Below are 24,560 nucleotides of genomic sequence, written 5' to 3'. Positions count from 1 at the left end.
TTCAAATAATCTAAAAAAAAAAAAATCCCAAACTTCTCAAACAAAACAAAATTTTTAAAAGCATACAAATAATAAAATAAAACAAAAGGTGAAAATGAAGAAAATTATTTTTGCAGCTTTCAGAGACAAAAGACAGTATATAAGTACAAATCTGTTAACCTACTAGTTGCACTAGGATGGTTTTTAACTTTTTTTTTTTTTTTTTTTAAAGTTTCCTTTCTGGCACCCTTTTATTTTGAAGGTAGAGAGTCTCCAAACATCCGGTGTCTCTGCCGCTTCTTCCGGTGACTATTTTACAACGGCTTCAGGTTACGGCTGCGGCTGCCGGACCGTCTGCTCCTCCCGTCGTCGAGCTGTTTGCTTTATGACAACCGGGGGCGGCAGCTTTTTCTACTTCGCCGTGAAAGCCGCCTTCTCTTTTGGCGTCGTGGACTTCGTTGCGGCGCCGAAGAAATGACTTTAATGTCGAGCATTTAGGGAAGTTCGTCACTTCTGGGCGTCGCGCGGGCTGAATCGTTGACAACATGAGGAGCAGGAGCAACTCGGGTGTTAAACTTGACAACTATGCCCGGGTAGTACAGCAAACTATCCTGCGGCACCAAGTGAGTGTGTATAAGTGTTTTTTATTTTTTTTTTTATGCATCAATTTAAAGACGTTAACAGTTTGAAAATATGTCAAGGAAAACAGCGGCGTTATCATATGTGCAGGTAGAGAGCCAGAACTCGTATGTTTTCCATGCAGTCGGTGAGGTAAGGTGATATTTGGCATGGTTGCAGTCCTCTTTCAAACACATGCATCTTCAGTAATTGTAATAGAGCCGCAGTCATGTCTTTGGACTCTGCATCGGGGCTTTTTTGTTGTTGTTGTTGTTGTTGTTTTTGTTTACCGTTTATGTGACCACCCGTTGGCTTAAGCGTTGCCAATACACTCCTCACCAAAAGTATGTGGACATCCAAAACCTGACAGCCGTGTGATGTGATGTTTCAAACATTCCCAGTCTGAAATTAAAAGGGTAAGAATGTGCTGTCACGATAGCCACCACAAGAAACCTGGCTGAGACAAAGAGACGAGCACTCGCTGCTGCAAAGGTCAAAGCACATCATTGTTTTGCATGCTGTGCCATTCAAAATGTCCTTTTTATCTGGACCAAAAAAAAAAAAATCAAACCAAACCCAAAGCAGGAAAAACAACACCAGACAACTTAAGTATGTGCAGAAATACTACATGCCTCACTGAGATGTGAACATAATTATACCGCAAAAAAAACAAGTCTAAACCCTGTAAATAAGTAAGGGGACACTTTCCAAAATGTGTGTACCTCGCATAAATGGTGGTACACCTCTTCCTGTGGTCAGAATAAAAAAAAAAAAAAAAAAAACAGCAGCGAGAATACTTAATTTTTGTTGCAGAAAATTTGCGAAGCTTTGCAGACACAAACATAGAAAAAGCCAAATATTTAGTTCAATGCTAGTGGAAGCGTGGGTGATTAAGAGGGCAAGAGCAAGGACAATAAAATGAACACATTAACTGCAGCCCTTCTGCTTCTTGTACTGGATGTGTTGTGGATTTTAGATGAGTTATCTCTTATTTCCGCCTATCAAACCCCTCAATTCGCCAGTCCTGTAGACAGGAAAAACCGGAGGCATGAAAAGCGGACAAACTCGGTATGAGATCACTTTTGGAATCCGTCCCAAGGGGCTGCAGAGCCAGCCGGCAGTTGTATACAGCTCACTGCTCAGATGGATCAGTGCACTAAGGACCCAATGTTTTCACAGAGAGCCAAGGCTTTACTGCAGCTGCAAGCCAAAAGCCATCAATGATAATAATCTGATTAAGCACTCGTGGGAGATATGTTTTGTGATCATAGATCTGCAATCACTGTCCCATCAGTAAAACGGCACCTTCTGCTCGGTGAGGTCAAACATGTCGACTTCCTTGCTGTGTTGTTGTGCAACTCGCCCAGAAACCGCTTTCTTTGTACATGATGAAAGCTGGCTTGATGTTGAAATAATGTACAAAGAAAGCGGTTAAACCTTGAGAAAAGCTGATCGTTCAGCTGTTTTCTAGGCAGCAGCTGTAGAAAGACGAGCTACGTAATTAAGGAGGAAACTTGATGCTGTTAAAACTGCACAGTTTCACATTTTAAACCGCTGTTATCACCGAACAAGCTGCAGCCTCCTCACCGCACGCGGGAAGAAACAGGGTTTATGGGCAGTATGATTTTGGAACATGTAGCACTGATTTGAAAAGGTTGCAACGATCCAGTCTTTTAATCGCTTTCTTGTTAAATCGCTGAGCGAGATACAGACCAGCTGCTCGTGCTGTTTTACTGTCAGTGGGTCTGGAAGGGGACGACGCACTCAGAAATTTGAGCAAAGTTAGCTTCGAACTTAAAGTTTATTGTTTTTATTTATTTTTTATTTATTTTATTTTTTTTTTACCATATTCACAGAAAAATAGCCATCTTCCTAGGCAATTTTTCTTGTTTCCACACACTCCAAAAATTTCCAGAAGTTTAAGATTTTCTGATTCCAGATGTTCATGTTTACCAGCTTAGTGTTTACAGACCCAAAATTCTCTGTGTGAATATTGTGGTCTGGCTCATCTCTCCATTGTTTCCAACTGCTGCATCCTAATTGGTGTAGACCTGGAGTTCATTTTTAAACTATTAGATCACCCTTTAACCAATCAGCATCGACCACCACTGTCCAACGATTGTCATCAGATTCTGATCCGGCCCGTGACCTCTGACCTCTCTCTCTGTGTCTGACAGGACCCGGTAACGGGTCTCCTCCCCGGCAGCCCGGATCAGCCGGATGCATGGGTCAGAGACAATGTTTACAGCATCGTGTCAGTGTGGGCCCTCAGTCTGGCCTACAGGAAGACTGCGGACAGGGACGAGGACAAGGCCAAGGCCTACGAGCTGGAGCAGGTGGGGGGGGGGGAACATGGGAGTTCACCTTTTAAAAAAAAAAAAAAAAAAAATTCCGTGGTGTCGCCATGTTTTAAATGCTGACATTGTGTCTCTTGTGTCCAGAGTGTGGTGAAGCTGATGAGAGGCGTCCTCCAGTGCACAATGAGGCAGGTAGGATGTCTCGGAGTTACATCTTCCTCTCTGACCATTTATTCATCTATGATCTGTTATTTCACTTTTATAATATACAACTGCTGACATTTGTTTGGTTTGTTAAGCACTGCTTTTAGGCTCTAAATTGTACCAGATAAATATCCTAAATGTGTGTTTTTTTTGTTACCAAAAAATGGCTCATTTGTCGTGAAGTACACGCGGAGCAACGTTTGCATTCATTCGGTGCTGTATCTATTTTCACCAGATGAATTTAAGCCCAGTAGTCATTCTCTTTTATCTGTTTTGGCTCTATTTATTTCATGAAGGAAACGTGTAGCTCTGCACTAACGACTTTGTCTGTGTGCCGTTTGATGCCCGGCAGGTCGAGTCCTTTATGTTTAGTCGTAAAACCGTGTTACCGTCCTCTTTCTCCACAGCTGGATAAAGTGGAGAAGTTCAAATACAGCCGGAGTACCTCAGACTCTCTTCACGCCAAGTACAACACCAGGACCTGCGCTCCGGTCGTCGGGGACGACCAGTGGGGTCACCTGCAGGTTGACGCCACCTCGCTCTTCCTGTTCTTCCTCGCTCAGATGACTGCATCCGGTACGGGTCAACTTGCTTGTAGTGTCAGTAAAGATCAAATTCGATGTTACATGTATCTGAATAATGACCTCTGACCTTTCACTCTAATATTGCAGCATGATGTTTTGCTGGAAAATGCCAGAAGCTATACAAATAAATAATAAAGTAACTACCTAACCTAACCTAAAAAAAAAATGCTCGTCATAATTTCCCACAGATCAGAGACAGCTGTCTTGTTTTATTTCTAATCAACAAAATCCAAAAATATTCCGTTTACTATCATGTGTGATCCAAAAAAAAGCATCATATTCTCATATCTGAGGAACTAGAAACCGCAATTTATTTTACTTTACTGCTTAAAGGTCCCATTTTTGAACATTTCTGATGTTTTATTTGTGTCTTGACATCCGTATTGAAGATATTTTTTGTCTTTTCAAGTATCAAAAACCCGTCTCAATACAGTTTTACACCTTGTCTCTTCAGCCTCATGCTTATTAATATTAATGAGCGTCTCTTTGGACTTCCACAATAATTATCTCGCCCCCACATCTAAAAAAAAAGATGTAAATTTGAGTTTATGATATCAAAATAGATGCAGATACACTTCTTGTCGTTGAGTTAATCAACTCATGGTTGCAGCTGCTTTTTGAAGGTCTAAGCTTTTATGAATTCATGTCCACGTGTGCATGTTTCCGTCTGCGCGCCAGGTCTTCACATCGTTTACACCCAAGATGAAGTGGACGTGGTTCAGAACCTCATGTTCTACATCGAGGCAACTTACAAAGTGGCTGTAAGTGTCCGTTCATCCACATTAGAAAGCATGTTTTTTTTTCATGAAATCCTCTTTCCGAAGCAACGATGTCGCATTAATCCCCTCTTTTTCTTTTTCCGTCTGATTTGCCCCACAGGATTATGGGATGTGGGAAAGAGGGGACAAAACCAACCAGGGCATTACCGAGATCAACGCCAGCTCCATCGGCATGGCCAAGGTGAACGACGCAAACACACAGTGAATGCAGGCTGAGGGGAAACGGTGGGCTGCGGGCCGAGCGCGAGCACAGCTTCCCGCCGGGGAGACACACAACAGGTGCTCCAGTAAAAATGTCTGGCACGGCAGAAGGTTGCCCAGTCACCGCCACGGCCTTTACGCTGACCTTTAGACGACCCGGGCTCTCCGAGGCGGCTTGGGGATTGGATAGGAGGATGTTGTTTTGGAGAGGCTACGCCGCAGCAGCAGCAGCAGCACGTCCTGATGTCACGTTAACGTCGTCACGCAAAGCCCTTCGTGTCGAAATCTCATTTTTGAGAACAAAGAAGCAACGAGCAAAGAATAAGAGCCTGTTTTTAATGTTACTGTTATAAACATCTACATCCTGCAGGTGTAAGGAAGCTTTAAAATACCTGACGAACGTCGTCGTTTTGAAGTTTTGACACACAGCAGAAGGTTGTCCCCCCCCCCGGAGTCTGACCCAGCGCTGTCATTCGCCAGCAGCCAACAGGAGGTGTCGGGTTCTCTGTGATCTTCCGGGAATGGAGTTCCACTCAAAAATAAACATGGGACTCGCAGTACTCAAGGCAGCGAACACACACACACACACACACACACACACACACACACACACACACACACACACACACACACACACACACACACACACACAGACAGACACACAGACAGAGTTTAATTTAGGCCTGTGGAAACTGGCACCTCTGCAGGACGTCCCCTGCTCTGTGGAATACGTGGAGTTCTTGTGGTTTGTAACAGCAGCCTTGAATGAAGCAGCGTTAACATGCAGCTGATGTAACGTATGAGACGAGTCAGTTTATTTATATACACAACATAAATCGACTAAAGACTAATACAAATACAAATCACAAAAAACTTGGAACAATTAAACCATTAAAAATAAACAAAGCATTAAAACAACAATATGAGGAGATAGATAGATAGATAGATAGATAGATAGATAGATAGATAGATAGATAGATAGATAGATGGAGATGGATACAAATATATAGATATAAATATATGTATGTGGTGTACTGTATGCACCATTTCTACATGAATAGTTTATAGTTAGAATATATGCACTTCAACTCATGCTAATAGTAAACTAATAGTTTACATACTATTAGTCTTTATTGATATGTCAGCGGCCTGATCTCATTGATTATTGTTGATTAATCATGTGTGAGATTATTTTATAATTTCATTTCAATACAGGCAAGGCAAGTTTATTTGTATAGCACATTTCAACAAAAGAAAGACATTAAAAAAACTATTAAAAACTGATTAAAACATTTGAATAAAAGCAACAAATACAAGTGCATATTTATGTTCAGTAATTGGTCATTAATATCAGTTAAAAACTTTCGTTGAGGCTGTTTGATACTTAAACTGTTATATTCTGTAGTTTACCCATCCACAATCTCTATTTATTATTTTCTTTTTATTTATAAATTAATTACACAATGCATAAGCCAGAATTATAATACATAAATGTATTCCCGGGAAAAATGTGGCTTGATCTGATCGGTGTATTTTCTGGGTGAAAATCTGCCAACAAGCCTGTCTAATTTTATTCTGTTCATAATGTCGTACTCTGATACACGAGGACACGCTTATGTTTTAATCTGCAGTATTAATGCACTTCTTTTCTGTTTTTAATGATGATTATTATTAATAAACGTCAGTGTTCGTGTCTCTCAGGCAGCTCTGGAGGCGTTGGACGAACTCAACCTGTTTGGAGCAAAAGGAGGACCTGGATCTGTGGTGCACGCTCTGGCTGACGACATACAGCACTGCCAGGTACACACAACACAATAAAACTCGACTCAATACAATATAATAAAACACAACTCAACGCAATACAACTCAACGCAATACAACCCGCTTTCCTCTTCCTCCCCCCCCTCATCAGTCCATCCTGACGTCCATGTTACCCAGAGCGTCCATCTCCAAAGAAGTGGACGCCGGAGTCCTGGCCATCATCTCGTACCCCGCCTTCGCCGTCGAGGACATCGGTATCGTCAACACGACCAAGGAGGAGATCATCTCCAAACTGCAGGTGAAGGAACGTTCGCCATTTACAGTCGACGGCGACGTGGTCAACGTGGCTGCAATTAATCATTGTTTTCATTATAATTAAACTTAGAATTTTTTTCTAAAAATTTACTGATTTACAAAGCATTAATTTCCCAGATTTCTGAGAAATTTAGCAACAAAGAGAAGCAGGGAAACTCAGCGCATCTTCGAATTTAAGAAGCTACAACCAGCATATTTTTTCTATAACTTTATATCTTATGTATTTATATGATTTGTAGAAATGAAATGATAAAAAGTGGCTAGTCTTTTCCAAACTGGTCTGTGGTGTTTTTACAGCCCAACAACCAGGCATCCGATCAGTGAATTGTTTCAGCTCTGAATGTTTCCCTGCATCAAATTAAAGTGCAAATTAACAGCCAAGAAAATTCTGAGGAAGTGGAAAAAATAAATGTGGTCGAGAAAGTTGACAACAAATCTCGTATTCGTTAAATGAAATTGAACTTGCTGCTGAACGTTCAAATCATTTGCGCCCTTCTTGATTTCCTCTCTCGGTGTGTTCAGGGTCGATACGGCTGCTGCAGGTTCCTCAGAGACGGACACAAAACGCCCAAAGAGGTAAACGACCCGCTCGCTCCGGTTGTCTGATCATTCCCGTCGCGTCATTTATTCCGGTCACTCTATTTGGCTTCAGAGACGGTAGATGATGTTTGTGGACACCTGAGGAAGTGCAAGATTTCAGGCACAAAGTCACAACGTTACACGTTGACAGTGAACATGTAAAGAGTCTTTCTTTTTTTTTTTTTTTTTTTAAGGTTTAAACTTTCCCCTTTTTTGTTACGAGGGAGCTACAGTAAGCAGGAAGTTAAACCAATAGAAACCGGTCTGGGTCTGTGTGTCCGCCGTTTCACGATGGGGACTTCAAAGAGGCTGCTGGATCACAAAAGATGTTTGATAGAAAGCAGGTTTATTTATTGGCAGTAAATTAATCGTGAAGATAAAATTTGCAAACCTTGTTAATATTTTAACATCTCACTACATCTGACGTGTCCATTTCTGCTGTTATTTTCTGGTTCTTGGCTTTTAAACAATGCTTTTATGATTGTTATTTTGGCAACTTTATAATATATTATATTATTTTTATATATTCTTGTTGATAAAATAATGAAGTCCTGGACATCAGAGTCTGTGGTGTTTTCACAGTCTACAAACCTTTACTAAGATGTAGACAGCCAACTGTTTGAAATTCAAAACTAAAAAACTTTTGTAATCGAAAATATCATAAATGCTTTTTCTCTTTTTCATTTCCTTCTGATGAATGAATGAATGAATGAAATTTTTATTGGGGAATTTGTTTTCAACAACAACCACACATGACAACACATGATATGACGGAAAACATGAGCATCGTAATACCTAAAGAAGACATCATAAAAATCATCATTTAGGAAATCAATAAAGGACATAAAGTGGAAGTTCAACAAAGTGAAAATACAAACCATCTCACCTTCTTTCAATCCCATAATTTATAAAGCAGTTTTATATGTTTTCTTTTCTAGATTTTTAGCGATTAAAATAAATAAGGGTGACGGTTTATACACACACGAATACTAATATTCGGTGAGTCAGCAACCCTCAGTGTACGTGTGACTACAAGAAAATATAGTCGGGTGATATTATGAAAGAATAGGAATATTTCCTGGAGGAACTAGACTCAATATTTGGGATCAGCTTTCAAGTCTCACGTCACTAAAAATCCCCGTCGGGCTCAGATACGTTGATTTTTTGTTTGTTTTCCCTGTCTGGATCAGTGAAATATCTCATTTTGCACTCAGTGATTTCGGCACCAAACCGGTCTCCCCGTCTCTTATTCTGCCTCCCATCAAGGATCCAAACCGACTGTATTACGAGTCGGCCGAGCTGAAGCTGTTTGAGAACATCGAGTGTGAGTGGCCTCTGTTCTGGACCTACCTCATACTGGACGGTATTTTTATCAACAGCCCAGAACAGGTAATTCACACCTGTGTGTGTGTGTGTGTGTGTGTGTGTGTGTGTGTGTGTGTGTGTGTGTGTGTGTGTGTGTGTGTGTGTGTGTGTGTGTGTGTGTGTGTGTGTCATCACTCTGTGATGTGACGTACACACACACACACACACACCCTGGTTATTCACAAAGGGGAATGTCTGACGCGATGCAGGTGCAGGAGTACCAGGCGGCTCTGGAGGGCATCCTGATTAAACAGAAGGACGGGATACGTCTGGTACCGGAGCTCTACAGCGTTCCCGCAGACAAGGTGAGACTTGCTTTTAATCTTTGTCGGGTGGTTTTAATAGCTTCATAGTGTTGGATTCTTAGTTTAAATTAATTCCTGTCGCGTTAAATGCGTCATATTTATTTCTGTTGTTTGTTTGTTTAATTCGTTGCACTGTTGTTTAGTTCAATTTAATATTATTCTATTTTTATTTGTGTGTATAATGTGCATTTTTTTTATATAAATTTTTTTCTTACTACCTCTATTTTTTTATTCTGTCATTTCTATTGCTTTGCCCTCTACCTATATATGCTGTTGTAGCGAAAAGGTTTCCCTTTCAGGGATTAATAAAGTGTCTCTGTCTGTCTGTCTGTCTGTCTATCGATCTATCTATCTATCTAATAACTTTTGTCCATGTTGTTTGTATATTGAAACAGGTGGAGGAGGAATACGGGAACCCTCACACGGTGGAGAGAGTTCCGATGGGCAAATGTCCTCTGAAGTGGGGACAGTCTCTGTACATCCTGGGAAACCTTTTGTCCGAGGTGAGCAATCATTTCATGAACAGATACATAGCGCGGAATATGTCATCTTTTGGATATTAATGATGCATTTGGTAAACTCCCTTCTGCAGCAGCTGCTGGCTGATTTAAAAATTTAACTATTTAATCCTCAATAACTCCAAATGTACAGAGCCGTGGTTAAAGATTTCAGAATCTTATGATAAAAAAAATAGGTGTTGTAAGATTCTTTTATTATTTACGCCTATAAACTTTGAATTTAATGTATTTGTTTCTGATTAGTTGCCAATAATTTGGAGAGTTGTATTTGTGTGATAGAGCCTTTCGTTTGGTTGATGAGCGTCTCGTTTCACTTGTCAACATTTGTAGATGCCAGAGAAAGACGGGTTCATACCACGAGATTATTAGCTACTATGTTGGGCTAATTCAAATTAAAATAAAATACTAATATATATGACACTTTGCTGATTATATAACTCATATTTTTTACTTATTAATTGTGTTTTTGTTGATTTAATCCCTTCTCATTTAAATCTTTTTAATCCTTTTAAATGTTTTTCCTTGTTGGAAACTGTTTTTATTCTTTTTTTTCTTTTCTTTTTTTAATCTTTTCATAAAGTCAATTTAATTAAGATCATACTTTTATTTTAAATTTATTTTTCTCCTTTAAAAAAACAAAAAACTAAAACAAAGTTGATCATTTTAAAGTTGCAGACATTTTATGAAATAGTCTTACATCAGACATTTATTTTACAGTTTAAGAATATTGCACAGCTTTTAATAACCTGATAATCAATCAGTCCTCTTTTGAAAAATCAATTAAGATTAAAAAAAAAAAAAAAGTAATAGAGTAAGAATCTGCTTCTACCAATCGGCTTGTTGCTCCCTCGCTGCGAGCTAAACACTCTACAAAATCACGACTGTTTGCTGTCTTGGCTCCTAAATGGTGGAATGAGCTCCCCAACAACATCAGGACAGCGGAAACTCTGTACATCTTCCACCGCAAACTAAAAACACACCTCTTCAGACTTTACCTTGAACAGGAGAACTTTAGTAGCTTAAAATGGCACTTACTGATAGCACTTTGTAGTTTGGCTTTCTTGAAGAAATTGTATTTTCTTGATTCTTGTTGTTCTGGGTTTTGTACCCTCATGGTTGAAATGCACTTATTGTAAGTCGCTTTGGATAAAAGCGTCAGCAAAATGAAACGTAATGTAATCTGAGTGTGTGCAATGATGTTAAAGAATGAGGTCAACTAAGGATCACACAAACATGTGAAAAAAAAACATGCATATTTGTGAATTTCATTTCAACATTCGAGATCGTTGAAATCTAGAATCTAAGACCCTAAAAATCGACGTAAAATTTTGCTCCAAAATGTCCCTAGAATTGAGGTTATGCACAAAGACTAAGAAAACAATGTGTGTTTTCGCGCAGGTTTATAAAACCACGTTTTACAACCAGTTCAAATTTATTATTCAAAGTCAATTTCACAAGTTCAGAATCGACTGAGGACACAAAATGTCGACGGTCATGTCCAACAATGTTCGATTGTGCTGATTATGTGACTCTAATTTAAAAAATAAATAAATATATATATATACATATATTTTCAGGGGTTTCTGGCCCCCGGAGAGATCGACCCTCTGAACCGACGCTTCTCCACCATCCCCAAACCTGACGTGGTCGTCCAGGGTGAGTCAGTACTGAAAATATATTTGAATAAAATATATCTGTCAGCCAATGGACTGTGGGGGTTTAAAAAAACAACAACAACGTGTCTCTCTCCTCCTCAAGTGTCGATTCTGGCAGAGACGGAGGAGATCAAAGAGCTGCTGCTGAAGAACGGCATCGACGTGGAGACCGTGGCCGACATCCATCCCATCCACGTGCAGCCGTCCAGAGTCCTCAGCCACATCTACGCCCGACTCGGTGCGACCTCAGGGGACGACTTTGATCTCCACTGCCGCGCTGAAAAGCCTCCTACTCACCCTTCTTCCTTCCTCCCGCCGTGTTTCAGGTCGCAACCCGAGGCTGGGTCTGACCGGACGACCCCACAGGAGAATAGGAGTGCTGGGAACCTCTAAGTTCTACACCATCAGAAACACCATGTTCTCATTCACACCTCAGGTCAGGAAGACAAAACGGAGCGGCGAAATATCTTAAATACAAAAAAAAAAACAGATCCGGGCTATTAAAACTTCTGCCACTATTTCTATTACCGTCGATCGTAAAAAAAACAAAAACATTTTGCCATCATCGTCCTTCTTCCCCGCCGCTTAAAACCCCTCCAGTTCATCGACCACCAGCAGTTCTACATGGCGTTGGACAACAAAATGATCGTGGAGATGTTGAGGACGGAAATCTCCTACCTGTCGTCCAGATGGAGGATGACGGGTCGACCGACTGTCACGTTTCCCATCTCGCAGACCATGCTGAGTGAGGATTTGTACCTCGAATACATCCGGTTAAAATATGTCTTCTATGAAACGTGCAAAAATGACACATTGTTTGAGTTTCTTCAGACTTTAAAAACACCTGATGCTTCAAATGTTGTTGTTTTTATTATTATTATTATTATTATTATTTTATCTCTGTGCTCGGATGTATTCTTCTATTTTTGTTTCAGCTGAAGATCACACGAACTTGGACCCCGCCGTCGTGGCGATGCTGAAGAAGTTACAGGATGGATATTATGGAGGCGCGAGGTGAATTCCGTCTTCTTATTTTAGAAAATCGGATTGTTTTTTTTTCCTCCTAAATTTAAAAAATCTGTAATAAACGTTCACTTTATTTGGTCTTTTTTATGTTTCTGCTGCAATGTTATATAGATTATCGAGGCTTTTTGTCATTTTAGCGGCACAACTTTTCTGTTTTGTCTGTTTTAATTGATTTTCAGGCTTTCCTCTGTACCGTGCATCATCATCTTGATTTCAGCTGTTTAAGTATTCTCAACATAAAGACTTTTCAAAAAGTCAATTAAAAAGAAAAAAAAAATCTGCTAAGTTCCACAAACCTCTCCCACCGGTTTCTTCTTCTTCTACTTCTTCTTCTTCTTCTTCTTCTTCTTCTTCTTCTTCTTCTTCTTCTTCTTCTTCTTCTTCTTCTTCTTCTTCTTCTTCTTCTTCTTCTTCTTCTTCTCCCTCCTTCTTCTTCTCCTCCTCCTTCACCTTCTCCTCCTCCTTCTTCTTCTCCTTCTCCTTCTTCTTCTTCTTCTTCTTCCTTCTTCCTTCTTCCGTCTTCTCCTTCTTCTTCTTCAGGATCCAGACGGGGAAGCTGTCGGAGTTCCTGACCACTTCCTGTTGCGCTCATCTCAGCTTCCTGGATGGTAAGGGCTCTGGCAGCATGGGCCGCCACGATGAAGAGTATGGTGATGATGATGATGGTGACGCCGATGGATACGTGCATGAGTTGCGGAATGATGATGGTAAGAAAATAGAAAAGGGATGGCTGGACAGGAATGGTGACACCAACTGTGAGGGGGGGGGGGGAAGGAAATAAATATGGATTTAAGTATTGATATTGAGTTTTAAGCCACCAGGTGGCGCTTGTTTGTTTTTCATGGTTGGTCTGACCATTCTGAGTACTATGTATTTTTAAAATACATGTACAGTAACAGGCTGTAGAACATAGAGCAGTGGTTCTCAACAGGTCATTTGACCAACATTTTTTGAATTTTTTTTTTGGTGCCTCAAATTTATTTCACAAAAAAATTGGGAAGAAATATACACAACACCTTCATGCACTGTTAAAAAGATGACGCACACAAAAAAAGAAAAAAAAAAAGAAGAGCAACCCAATAAAATTAAAGGTCGACCTTTCCTAAACTACAGACATATACTTGTTTAAACTTTCGGAATGTTTTGGACACACGTAATAATTCTTATTGCTGAAGCTGTTTTGTCTTAGTTTATTCTCATTTATTTTTTGAATAATTTCATAAAGTCCATTTAATTGAGATCACGAACAAATAATTTTTCTCGTTTAAAAATAAAGTTTACCATTACTAAATTGTAAATATTTTGATGAAATAATCTTGCATCAGGCTTTTGTATTTCACTGTTTAAGAATATTGCGCACCTTCTAAAAAGCTTATCAATCAGTCAGCTTTTGAAAAGTTAATTGTTGGTTCAAATAAGGGTGAATAAGAATCCGACTGTGTGAAATGTTAAAGAATGCGCCTTGAAATGAGGTTAACAAAGGAGTACACTTTGTAAAGATGTGAAAAGAAAACATGCATATTTGTGAATTTGAAAATGTGAGAAAATCTACATAGAATTTGTGTAAACTACGGACATGTATGCTTTTCAAACAAGTTTAAACTGGTGATGTTCATCAAGTTTCAAGACTCTAAATTAAACCGTATGATATAAAGACTTATTTAAAAAAAAAAAAAAAAAAACTTCTCTTGAATTAAATAAAAAGTCAGACTTGAACTAAATAGAAAGTCAAGCTTCTCTTGCATTGAAAAAATATTCAGGCTTTACTTGAATTGGAAAGTCAGACTTGTCTTAAATAAAAAACAAACAAACTCGGATTTATCTTGAATTCTATAAAAAGTCAGACTTATCTAATCCTAAACTTCTTCAAATGCTTGTTTTACCGCCAATTACTGACGTGATGACGATACGGTCATGATAACTTGCAGCAAACGGCTACTGGGGTCCTGTGATGCCCTTCAAAATAAAAGCACAGTAGCAGAAGTTCTGTAGACTTCAAAATAAAAGGTTGACTTTTTTTTTTTTTTTCATGCGCACATCCCAAATGGCACCACAGGCTACTTTTTGGGTCGCGACCCACCAGTTGAGAACCACTGACGTAGTGGTACATACGGGAAAAGTAGTGATGATTTTGTCTTTTATACACTGTTAATACCACTGTTAACCAAGACACTCAAACCTACCCAGGAACAACTAAACATTACATCATGTCTATGTCTGATGTATTTCTTTTTAACAATTCCCTTTGTCAATTAATCCGACAGGTTTTTTTTTAATTTTTTTTTATCCGAACTGAACCTACCCCATTCATAAATCCAACGAAGAACAAATCTTTTACCTCTAACGGAAACTTAGTAACCTCTTTTAGATTCTCATTATATACCACTTCCTGCTTCACTGACCTCCCCGTGAGTTCTCTCCTCTCTGGGCTTTGGGACACCATGCGGGGTAATAGTTACTAAATTATCGAGTACATTTGGAGCATCTTCTTTGCCGTAAGTCACGTGCGAGCTTTAGCTGTTGACTGGGGACTTTAAAAATGGAGTAGAGAAAACGTTGCGTTGCTCGTGCTGTGTTTAAAACGTTGTGTTTGGAGTGCGCAAAAACAATTCCTCAGCTGGAGGGAACGAACGATGAAAACAATAACGCATTTGTTTGCTCGCGTTCACTGCATGACCGCTCGAAATCGATAAACAAAGCATGTTTTAGAGCAACCTCGTCTGACGGCTGCCGTCTGTTCCTGAATGCATCGTGCTTCGCAAGCGTTTTGACAGCGACTAATAAAGCACTGTTGTAATATTCATATGTTAAAGAGACAGTTCACCCAATATTTCACACCCAATATTCATGCAAACAAGTTTTAAATATCTGCAGTTGCTTCCACCCCAAAACACTGATGGTAAATAAAGCACTACAACTTTATTTAAAAAAAAAAATAATATTTGAACCACTGAAGAATATAGCTGCTATTTAATTACTCTCGAGATAAAACCTAAACTGAACACTTTGATAGATGCTTTCGGGTTTGCATAGAAAAACCTGTTTTCTGTGGAATTTGGGTGAACGGTGAACCGACCCTTTAATGTTACTTATTAATAATATCATGTTAAATAACCAATTCCTTGCAGACACTTTAATACTTTTCCTGAATTTGGACAGTTTAGATGGTTTAGTTTACATGAACTGACTTTTTAAGGACTTGTGTGAACACCAAAGAAAGGTGAGTTCGGTCTTGTGAATTTAGAAACTGCCACCGTTCAAGAACGAGTTGTTTTATTTGTCCCACTGTCTTCGTTGTGCTCTCCCACTCCCCCTCCTCCAGAGGCTGACGACCTTGCACAGTACCTGGACCACCTGTTGGCCCACTCTGCCCCCATGAAGCCCAAGGTTAAGGCGGGAGCTCTGGGCAGGTTCAAGGCGGCGGCCACCAAAACCAAGGAGATGGTGTCTCTGAAGAACAAGGCTCAGGAACTCAACGTACACAGTGAGTGGATCCACCATCCGGAACCGAGACGAAATAACGCATAACGTACTTTCAGACGACAATAACACTCTTTTGTGTTTCTCGATGTCTTCGTCCAGACGTCAACATGTACCTGCCGAACAAGCTGTTTCGCTCCCCTCAGCCGTTGCTCAACCTGAATCTCCCAGAGTCCTCAGCGCCGCAAGAAACTCAGGTCCTTTCTTCCTCTCCCTTTATCCTCCTCAAGCTCCTGCTCCCGTCTTCTTCCTCGCACGCGCGCCTTAAGATTCCTCGTGCGCGACGTACCCGTTTAAACACTCCTGTCTTCCGTCCATTCGTCCGTCCCCTTTCCCTGCAGGGTCCGGAGGTGACGGTCACCGCGGAGAGTGGCATCCCCAGAGACGCCAGCGGACACATCGACTACGACGCGTTGGTCCAGCTGCTGAAAGACACGCAGTGTCTCCAGGACCAGGCCGATATACTTTACATCCTCTTCAAAGACAAGTGAGATGCCTCATTTAGCAGAGGCCGTTTCGATTAATGCTCCAGGTCTTAAAAATGTGATTGATCCGGTTTATAGAGGCGACGATTTGTAGACGTATTTGACGGAATGGTCTCTCCACACATAGCCACGGTCCGCTCAATAACCTTGTTGTCCCTCCCCCCCTGCCCCCCGTATTCCCCCCCCCCCCGACATCATTTCAAAATGATCTCCTTTAGCACACGAGAACAAGAATGATTGACTTGAAGTAGACTAATAAGGATTCTGTTGCGTTTGTGCCTCTGACAGAGGTATGGACTGGGACACCCGTCTGCACGGTGCCGGCTCCACGGTGAGATCTCTGCTGACCGACCTTTACGAGAAGGCGGGCGAACTCAAACACTGGGGCCTCATCCGCATGATCTCCGGTATGCTGAAGAAGAAGGTGGAGGAGCTCGACTCGGTACGACGCGCGCACGAGTTCATTCGTCGTTTGTAGCGGCGGTGAACAAAAAAAAAAAAAGGTTCCGAAGGGAAGTTAATGAAACTAATTCAACTTCCAATGTGTAAAGGGAGGGAGGAGAAATAGGAGTTTAGTTTCCCATTTCTCTGCGGTATCTTTGATCGGCCCCTCATGTTGATTTGGTGACTTTTCTTTAAATTCTTATTCTTAAAATGTACGGCCAGATCTTCATCTTCCTCCGGACCTTCATCCATTTGACCCACTTCACATTTTGAAGCTCTTTTCTGATTGGTTCTGATCTCTCGGTAGTCCTGGAGGTCAAAGTTTTTTTTTCTTGTTTACTTTCATGGATTTCTGTGAAATATGGTCAAAAATGTGGACATAAGAAATGTCAACACTTTGGTGTAACTAGTGAATTTTCAGTAGGTTTATTTATTATTTTCTAACCAAAACCAGAAAAAGTATCTAAAGGGAAGTTTATAAATATTTAATATTGTAGTATCTTATATATATTTAATCATATAAAGCTGAAAAATATTTTTTTTTGCATGTAACAGTGTAGGTTTAAGTTCCTTTTAAGTCTTTAGTTACCCATTTTTTTTTTTGTCTTCCTCCAGAACACCCTCCCCCCCCCCCCTCCATTTTCAAGCTCTCTTTTCTGATTGGTTCTCCATCTCTCGTTAGGCCTGCTCTGATTTGCTGGCGCACCAGAAGCACCTGACGGTGGGCCTCCCTCCTGAACCGAGAGAGAAACCATCACGGCTCCGATCCCTCCGGACCAGCTGGCAGCTCTCATCGACGAGGCGAGCGGCGGCAACATCAGCGTGGCCATACTCACTCAGGTCGGTTGCATCCTCCTCCATCACCTGTGAAATGATTGTCCTTGTATTCGTCCTTCATCTTTTTTTCTTCTTTCGTTTTTTTTCGCCCCCTCCCAACCAGGAGATCATGGTGTACCTGGCGATGAGCATCAGGACTCAGCCCAATCTGTTCAGCGAGATGTTCCGTCTGAGAATCGGTCTCATCATCCAGGTGATGGCCACCGAACTGGCTCAGTCGCTCAACTGCTCAGGTGAGACGGAGAAGACGACGATGGAGGCGTGTTCTTCTCGACGAACCAATTAGTGGCTTGGTCTGTGAAAATGCTCGGTCGGTAGTTCCCACGGCTTACGGCCAGAAGAGAGTAAGAAAACCGGAAAATCTTTATATTGGAGGAGCTGGAAACGAATGTATTTTAGCAATTCTTTCCAGATAAATTTCTTTTAACAGGCTGTGACATGGATTTTTAATGTATTTTACGTCCGTACGTTGGGAAACGGAACACTATTGCTGCGATAGTTCACCTCAAAATTGACAGTGAAAAAAAAAAATACATTACCTAAATATAATGTTTATCTGGGTGTTCTGTCCAACTTATTATGTCTTGTAAAAAAAAAAAAAAAAAGCCGCAAATGACTATTAGGTGTACGTCACGAGTTTCTCCTCAATGTTCTTTGATTGTTGATTGTTAAGGGCAGCAAAGAAGAGAGAGAAATTAAGAAACTCATTTTTCTTCACACCAAATCCAAATCACGCACTCAGCTGGTCACTTTACAATGTTTCGGTGCGCAAACCTTCTTCATGCTGGAATTTTAGAGTTTTTTTTTTTTTTTTTTTTTACTTTTGTGAACTGTAACATGCAAGAAATCAGTTTGGTGAAAGGACTTTTTTCTTTGATGCAGGCGAGGAGGCCACAGAGAGTCTGATGGGTCTCAGTCCGTCTGAGCTGAAGAATCTGCTGCACCACATCCTCAGCGGGAAGGAGTTCGGAGTGCAGCGCAGCGGTCGGTCTCGCCGCGACACGACAACCCACGTCAAAGGAGATTTCACTCGAGCTAACCGCGGCGTCGCGTGTCTTCTCTCCCCCTCCTCGTCTCCACAGTCAGAGAGGTGGACGCCGGCGTCAGTCCCGCCATCTCCATCCATCACCTCGGTAACGTGGGCGCCACCAAGAGCGAGCGAGCCGGCATCAGCAAACTGAAGAGCGACATGAAGATGGTAGGGATAAAACGCTTCGCAGAGGGTTATATACGGAAGGCTGCCGCGCCGTTAAGAAGCTCATCTCGGAAGTGCTGCGGGAGACACGGACGGAGAGAAGCGTTTGTCGTCAAGCGTGATTTAGACTACCGGCAGCTGCTGAGGAAGAGGAGGAGATAGAGGCGGAGAAGGGGGAGAGGGGGTGTGTGTGTCTCTCCGACTTGTACATCCCATCTACCAGAAGAACGCCGCGTGTAAATGGTGGAAGGTTCGAACAATATGAAGCGTTTCCCCACACAGACTTAAAGGTCTATTTTAGCCATCAATTTAACCTTTTTTTTTTATTACTTTTTTTTTTTTTTGACCTGTCTGAGAGAGGAACGATGCTCATAAATTAGTTACATAACATAAATACACTATTTTGCAGGTGGACCGCAACAGCGGGGCGGAGCTATGAAGAGCCGCCGAGTGAGTGAGAGCGCAGACTTTTCAAATGAAAAGCCCTCCAGTTTCACACAGCCACGTTACTAGGTTTTGATTTAGACAGGTGTTTCTTTCGGGAGGGACAGAGGGGGGGGGGGGTCCCAGTGGAAGAAGAAACACTGGATTGTATTGATTTAAATCTTATATTAGAACACTTAATTTCTTTATTTGACTCTTTTCAAAGCAGTTTGGCCACACAAGAGTTCCTTCAGATAAAACCAATTAAAGAGATGCGTGCAGAAACAAAGCACGCACACGCTTTTAAATTGAAGCATGACGTAATGTTGGTGTTTATGTTGACATAAAAGAAGTTTATTCAACTGGTGGAGCTCAGCTGTGTGAATAAACGATACTAAACACGAGTAGCTCTTGGGACACTTTTATTTTGTAGAAGTAGAGGAGCTCTCAGAGGGGAAAAAAAAAAAAAAGATTGGAGACACCCCACCCCCCGAGATAGAGATCGAGGCAGGAAAGGAATTTTATTTTGAAAATGTTGAGCTTTTTTTTTTTTTTGGCAAACTGACTGTTTTCTTTTTGCAGCTGGACCACAGGTTGTCTTTGACGGACCCGAGTAAGGTGACGACGATCATTTAAATTAGGTGCTAATTCACCTGGCGGGGAAAAATAGTTTGCGGGGAAACGAAAGTTGCACCAGAGGAGAGCGTGTGGTTTTAAAAATCTCGTAAAGCCGATTGTTGGTTAATTGAAGGGTTTGACGAAGGAAAAAAAAAAAAAAAAAAAAAATCGAGTTTTTGAATGGAGGAAATGAGTCTTAATTCTTCCAGCTGATCGAGGCATCAATTAAAACGGTGATTTATTTACAACTTGGTGTTTGTGTTTCAGGCGGAGCGCGGGTCGTCCGCGACGGATCCATTTCAGGTGACGATCACACGAAGGAATATCAACTCTCGCTGCGTTTCCTCCGTTTCCTCTTTCTTTCGTTTTACCGTGACATCATCAGCGATCAATAACGCGAGGATGCAAACGATCGGAATACAATTTTTTTTTTTTTTTAAATCGAACGTTTGGATGGTCGCGTGATCGGTTAGGAAGGTTGTTCATTTTCAGTGTCGGAGATTACAAGATAAACTCCAGGCCCTCTTGCTGGCTCCAGAGCTTCCAGCTGCATCACACAGTCGTCTTCGTCGCATTTGAGTTTACTCACTCGTCATGAAGCCGTAGATGTTTAAGCCGGATTTGATTCGGGAGCAGCTGACGAAACCACCTCAAATCAAGGGCCACTTCCTGGCTTCTTACCTGAGCTTTCGGCTCGAGATGATCTTGTTTTGTCAGCTGCCGTTTCCAAGTTTTGAGAAGGAACTCTTAAAGGAGAACTTTACCAGTTTTAATACGTCAGAGTCTGCTTACGGGTGCATGAAAAAACGCGCATGACGGGGCGTGTGGCGTCCTCGGGCGACGTGTCCTGTTTTGTTTTCAGCCGATTGTGTTTCCACCGTTGCAGATGGACCGCGGGGTGTCTTTGACCGACTCGGTGAAGGTGACGATGATGATGATGATGATATTCATAAATAAGAATGTGGAAGAAGTGAGAGGAGGAGTTAGCTGAAGTTTGACTGGATAGAAAACTGTAGTGGAGTTTGAATTTGACTGCTGCAGACGGAGCGCAGCTCGTGTCTGACAAGAGCCGACGGAGGTGGTAATGGTGATATATGATGGAGCAGGAGGAGGTGTCAGTATTCACACGTTGTTGTTGTTGTTGTTGTTGTTGTTTTTAATGGGATTTGGGTGGAAACGGGTTCTGTAGATCGATCAACCTGTAACGCAGAGTGGATGTTTCTTTTCTCCGTTGCAGTTCGACCCGTCCACGACTCCCGCTCATAAGGTGACGGCGCTCACTGGGTGTCCATTAATCCGAGACGATTCAGCACATTTTGAGCGATTAACACTCCTCTAACTTGTGGCTGCAGAGTCAATTGCACTGCAACTTTAATCTGCGGTTAATTCGTATTTATCGTTAGTTTAGCTGCAGCCAACCACTGCTTTCATCACCAATTATTTATTGCTTCATTGATGAATTGTTTGGTTTATTCAATTCTAGAAAATTAAAACCAACATTTTAAAACCCCCAAAATGTATAATTTATTAAAAAAAAATATATATATTTATTGGCCAATTAATCACCTGTAATTGTTAATTTAGCAAAAATATTTATTGTTAAACTTTTCCCAAAATTTGTATTCAATAAAAATAAATTAATTTATATATTTAAAAAAACGGGGTAAAAATCGGTTTATTTGCTCATTAATTCTCGTTTTCATTTCCCGCCTTTATTTGGATTCATGCATGCTCACTCCGCTGGCTTTGGGGTTGTTCGGCTCGGGGATTCACTCCATTTTCTTTTTTCTCAGCCGTTTTTCATTTTGTGCCTCTTTTTTGTTTTTGTTTTTGTTTGTTTCTTTCCCCTCATTTCTGTTTTTGTTCTCTGCCTCTCAGGGCGCACGATCTCAGTCTCTGGACATAGAAAACATCGAATCTGGGGTAAAGATTTTCCTGAATCTGCCCCTCTGCACACAATTTGTTAAGCCACTGTTTCAGATCGTAACCCGCCGAGTGCCTTAAAACAGGTAGAGGGCGCTGTTCTTCCAAAAGCAGCAGAGCCTCAGTGACCCGTCTTTTTTTGTCCCCCCACCCTTTAGAGGTACCGACTGCCGTCCATCGAATCCCTCGACATCCCCGCGTGCATTCCGGTTGCCAAGGATACCAAACACGGCCAATGGCTGCGCAGGAGGCGTCTGGACGGAGCGCTGAACCGAGTGCCCGTCGGCTTCTACCAGAAAGTCTGGAAGATCCTGCAGAAGGTCGGAGACACAAACAAGAGTTTATTCACGAAGATAAACGGCTTCGGTCACAAGTCTGAGCCGTGTTTCCTGATAATAATCGATCTTTATATAATATTAGCTGTCCGGTGGCTCTGAAGCTGAATTCACCGCTGACATGATTTATATTAATCATGATGAAACTTAAGGACACACTTGGGAGTTGGAAGTTTGGAAATGAAGGTTCACGCGCAGTAAAAACTTCTACAGCTTTAACACACAAGCCTTTCATAACTCGCGTTTCCGGTTGCAAGAACAGAAACTTTTAACGGATTTTACACGCAGATAATTAATCCGAAACTGAGATTGAATTTAAAATGAAGCAGTGACGCCAACGAGAAGTTTTCAATCATCGCGTCTCCTGAAAATATCCGGAAAAATGGCGTCATTCAGAACAAAGAGGATCATCCTGATAGAAATGGTCTTTTAATTGAATTAAGAACATTTATGTTTGTGATTTAAAAAAAAAAAAAAAAATACCCGTAGATTTAAAAATAAAACATGAACTTAACGGTTTTGGTTCGTCTGGTGGATTCTGGAGCTTTTTAAGACGCGTTTAGCCTTCAGATAACTTTCAAAGGGGGAGAATAGTTACACAGACAGATTTCTGAACACATTTTCACTACAAAGTATTGATCTTATTGTTGTATTTTCCTGCAGTGCCACGGTCTGTCCATAGAGGGCTTCGTTCTTCCATCTTCAACCACCAGAGAGGTGAGAGATCCACCGAGTTCATGTTCACACACTTCGCATGTAAATGAGGCGGGGGGGGAAAAAAAAATAGTGATGTCGCATCTAAATCGCTGCTTTTAAGCAACGGAACATGTAAAGAACTTCATTTTAAGACATAAAAGCGAATATTCGAAGAACTAAATGTACGTAAAGATATTTTCCGTTTGAAAATAAATGTCTTCCACAACATTTTGATCTTAAAAAAACGAAAGAGAAGATTTATAAAACTATTAAGAACCAGAGTGAATCTGGATATTTATCATTTTGCAAAGCACCTGTTTGTAGCTCCCCAAAATAATCACCATCATCTTTCTTCTTCTGTATTTCACATGATTACTTTTCAGATCAAATCTGTGATGTGTTTATGTACAAATTTACCAGTTTGTTGTCATTCTAGTTTTTACAACTACACGCTGTGATTTATAAGTTGGATAGACAATTTTATTTAGGTGATAATACACGACAAAAGTCTCCTGATATTTGAAAATAATAGATGGTATAAGTTAAAAAAAAAAAAAAAAAATTATGTGAACAAAATCTGGATTTTGTGCCATATTTTTGGACTCGGGACACTTATTGTGGTTTTTTATCAAACACATAAATGTAGGTCTTGTTCAAAATCTCTTCCATTTATAGAATAATTTGAATTTACGTTTGATTCATTTCACCTGTGAAAGCGCTGCAGCACAGCGGGGGGTACTTCAGTCTGTAATCTAATTGGTTAAATTAGATTACAGGGTCTCCTTGAGGTCTCCTAAATTGAAGTTTTAACGCCTGGACACCTTTAATTGACTCTGAATTCTGTTATATTTTACATATGTATATGTTGTGCTTCTCCACCTCCAGATGACCCCGGGCGAGCTCAAGTTCGCCGTCCACGTGGAGACGGTTCTGAACCGAGTCCCTCAGCCCGAGTACCGGCAGCTGTTGGTGGAGGCCATCTTGGTTCTCACCATGCTCGCCGACGTGGAGATCCCGAGCATCGGCTCCATCGTCCACGTGGAGAAGATCGTCCAGCAGGCCAACGACATGTTCTACAAGGACCAGGTCGGCACCGGCACCAGAGACCGTGTGGAAAAGTGTCCGTAGCTTCCGGGTCTGAAAAATGAGGCCGGTGCAGAAGTGCCTTAAGCTGCAATACCACCGAGGGCCACTAGGGGTTTGGCACCGAAAAGCTTCCGGCTCCATAGACTCCCATTCGACTTCTAAAGTTTTTATTCGTTTTCTGGCGGTCCGTCTAAAAATAATCCGTCGTTAATTCGAAAAAAATTAAGCCTCAAAAAGCCGTGTTCCATGTTTGATTGACAGGCAGTCAGGTTTGCGCTATCGGTGGGCGGGACTTAGTGTCGTCAGTTTCCCAATCAGATCGGGCCCGATCCAAATACGGTCACTTCCGGTTCCAAACTGCGCCGAACTGGCGTGACGGTGACGGTGACACCCGCAACACCCAAATCTGAACTACAATACGAATGTGATCTACCGAGACGGGTACTTACTCTTTCTCCCCACCCCCCTTGCCCCCCCCCCCCCCATCCCTCCCGCTCCTCCCCTCCAGAGCGACCTGGGAGCAGAGGAGCACATCCTGGAGAGGGACCCGTCCACCGGAGTGTGCAGGCTGCTGTACGACAGCGCCCCCAGCGGCCGCTTCGGGAGCATGACCTACCTCACCAAAGCCGTGGCGGCGTACGTGCAGGACTTCCTGCCCGGCGGCTCGTGCGCCGTGCAGTGAGAGAGGCGGCGCGGCAGAAGAGATGATCGCGCGGTGTTTTTTTTTTGTTTTTTTGTGTGTGTTTGTTTTTTGTTTTGTTTTTTTACGCGAAAGTTTGAATAAACGAAACCGAGTTTAAATAGAATCGCCGCGCGTTCACGCCGAGCGTTGCGTTACGGAATCAGCTTCAC

At 41.5% G+C, this 24,560-nt stretch overlaps 1 protein-coding gene across 1 annotated transcript; it reads left to right on the top strand.

The window, feature by feature from the left end:
• Positions 1 to 317: 317 nt before the first annotated feature.
• phka1a (phosphorylase kinase, alpha 1a (muscle)) lies at positions 318 to 24,560 on the top strand. The gene is given in 35 exon segments (XM_069707995.1): positions 318 to 602; positions 2,775 to 2,933; positions 3,039 to 3,086; positions 3,506 to 3,674; positions 4,361 to 4,443; positions 4,562 to 4,642; positions 6,364 to 6,462; positions 6,575 to 6,721; positions 7,261 to 7,314; positions 8,584 to 8,706; positions 8,892 to 8,987; positions 9,383 to 9,490; positions 11,083 to 11,161; positions 11,264 to 11,398; positions 11,487 to 11,596; positions 11,761 to 11,905; positions 12,096 to 12,174; positions 12,727 to 12,893; positions 15,509 to 15,670; positions 15,769 to 15,863; positions 16,008 to 16,153; positions 16,440 to 16,593; positions 17,278 to 17,341; positions 17,344 to 17,435; positions 17,536 to 17,665; positions 18,315 to 18,416; positions 18,515 to 18,630; positions 19,936 to 19,971; positions 20,555 to 20,590; positions 20,906 to 20,935; positions 21,547 to 21,591; positions 21,750 to 21,911; positions 22,590 to 22,643; positions 23,508 to 23,708; positions 24,217 to 24,560. Coding segments are annotated over 35 exon segments (3,759 nt in total). The 5' UTR covers positions 318 to 524; the 3' UTR covers positions 24,391 to 24,560.

Source organism: Brachyistius frenatus, unplaced genomic scaffold, assembly GCF_029030835.1.
Source record: "Brachyistius frenatus isolate BFR_SWC_R1_liver_20210118 unplaced genomic scaffold, ASM2903083v1 Contig_73, whole genome shotgun sequence".
NCBI classification, from domain to species: Eukaryota; Metazoa; Chordata; class Actinopteri; family Embiotocidae; genus Brachyistius; species Brachyistius frenatus.
This window is presented reverse-complemented; position numbering and strand designations above follow the sequence as displayed.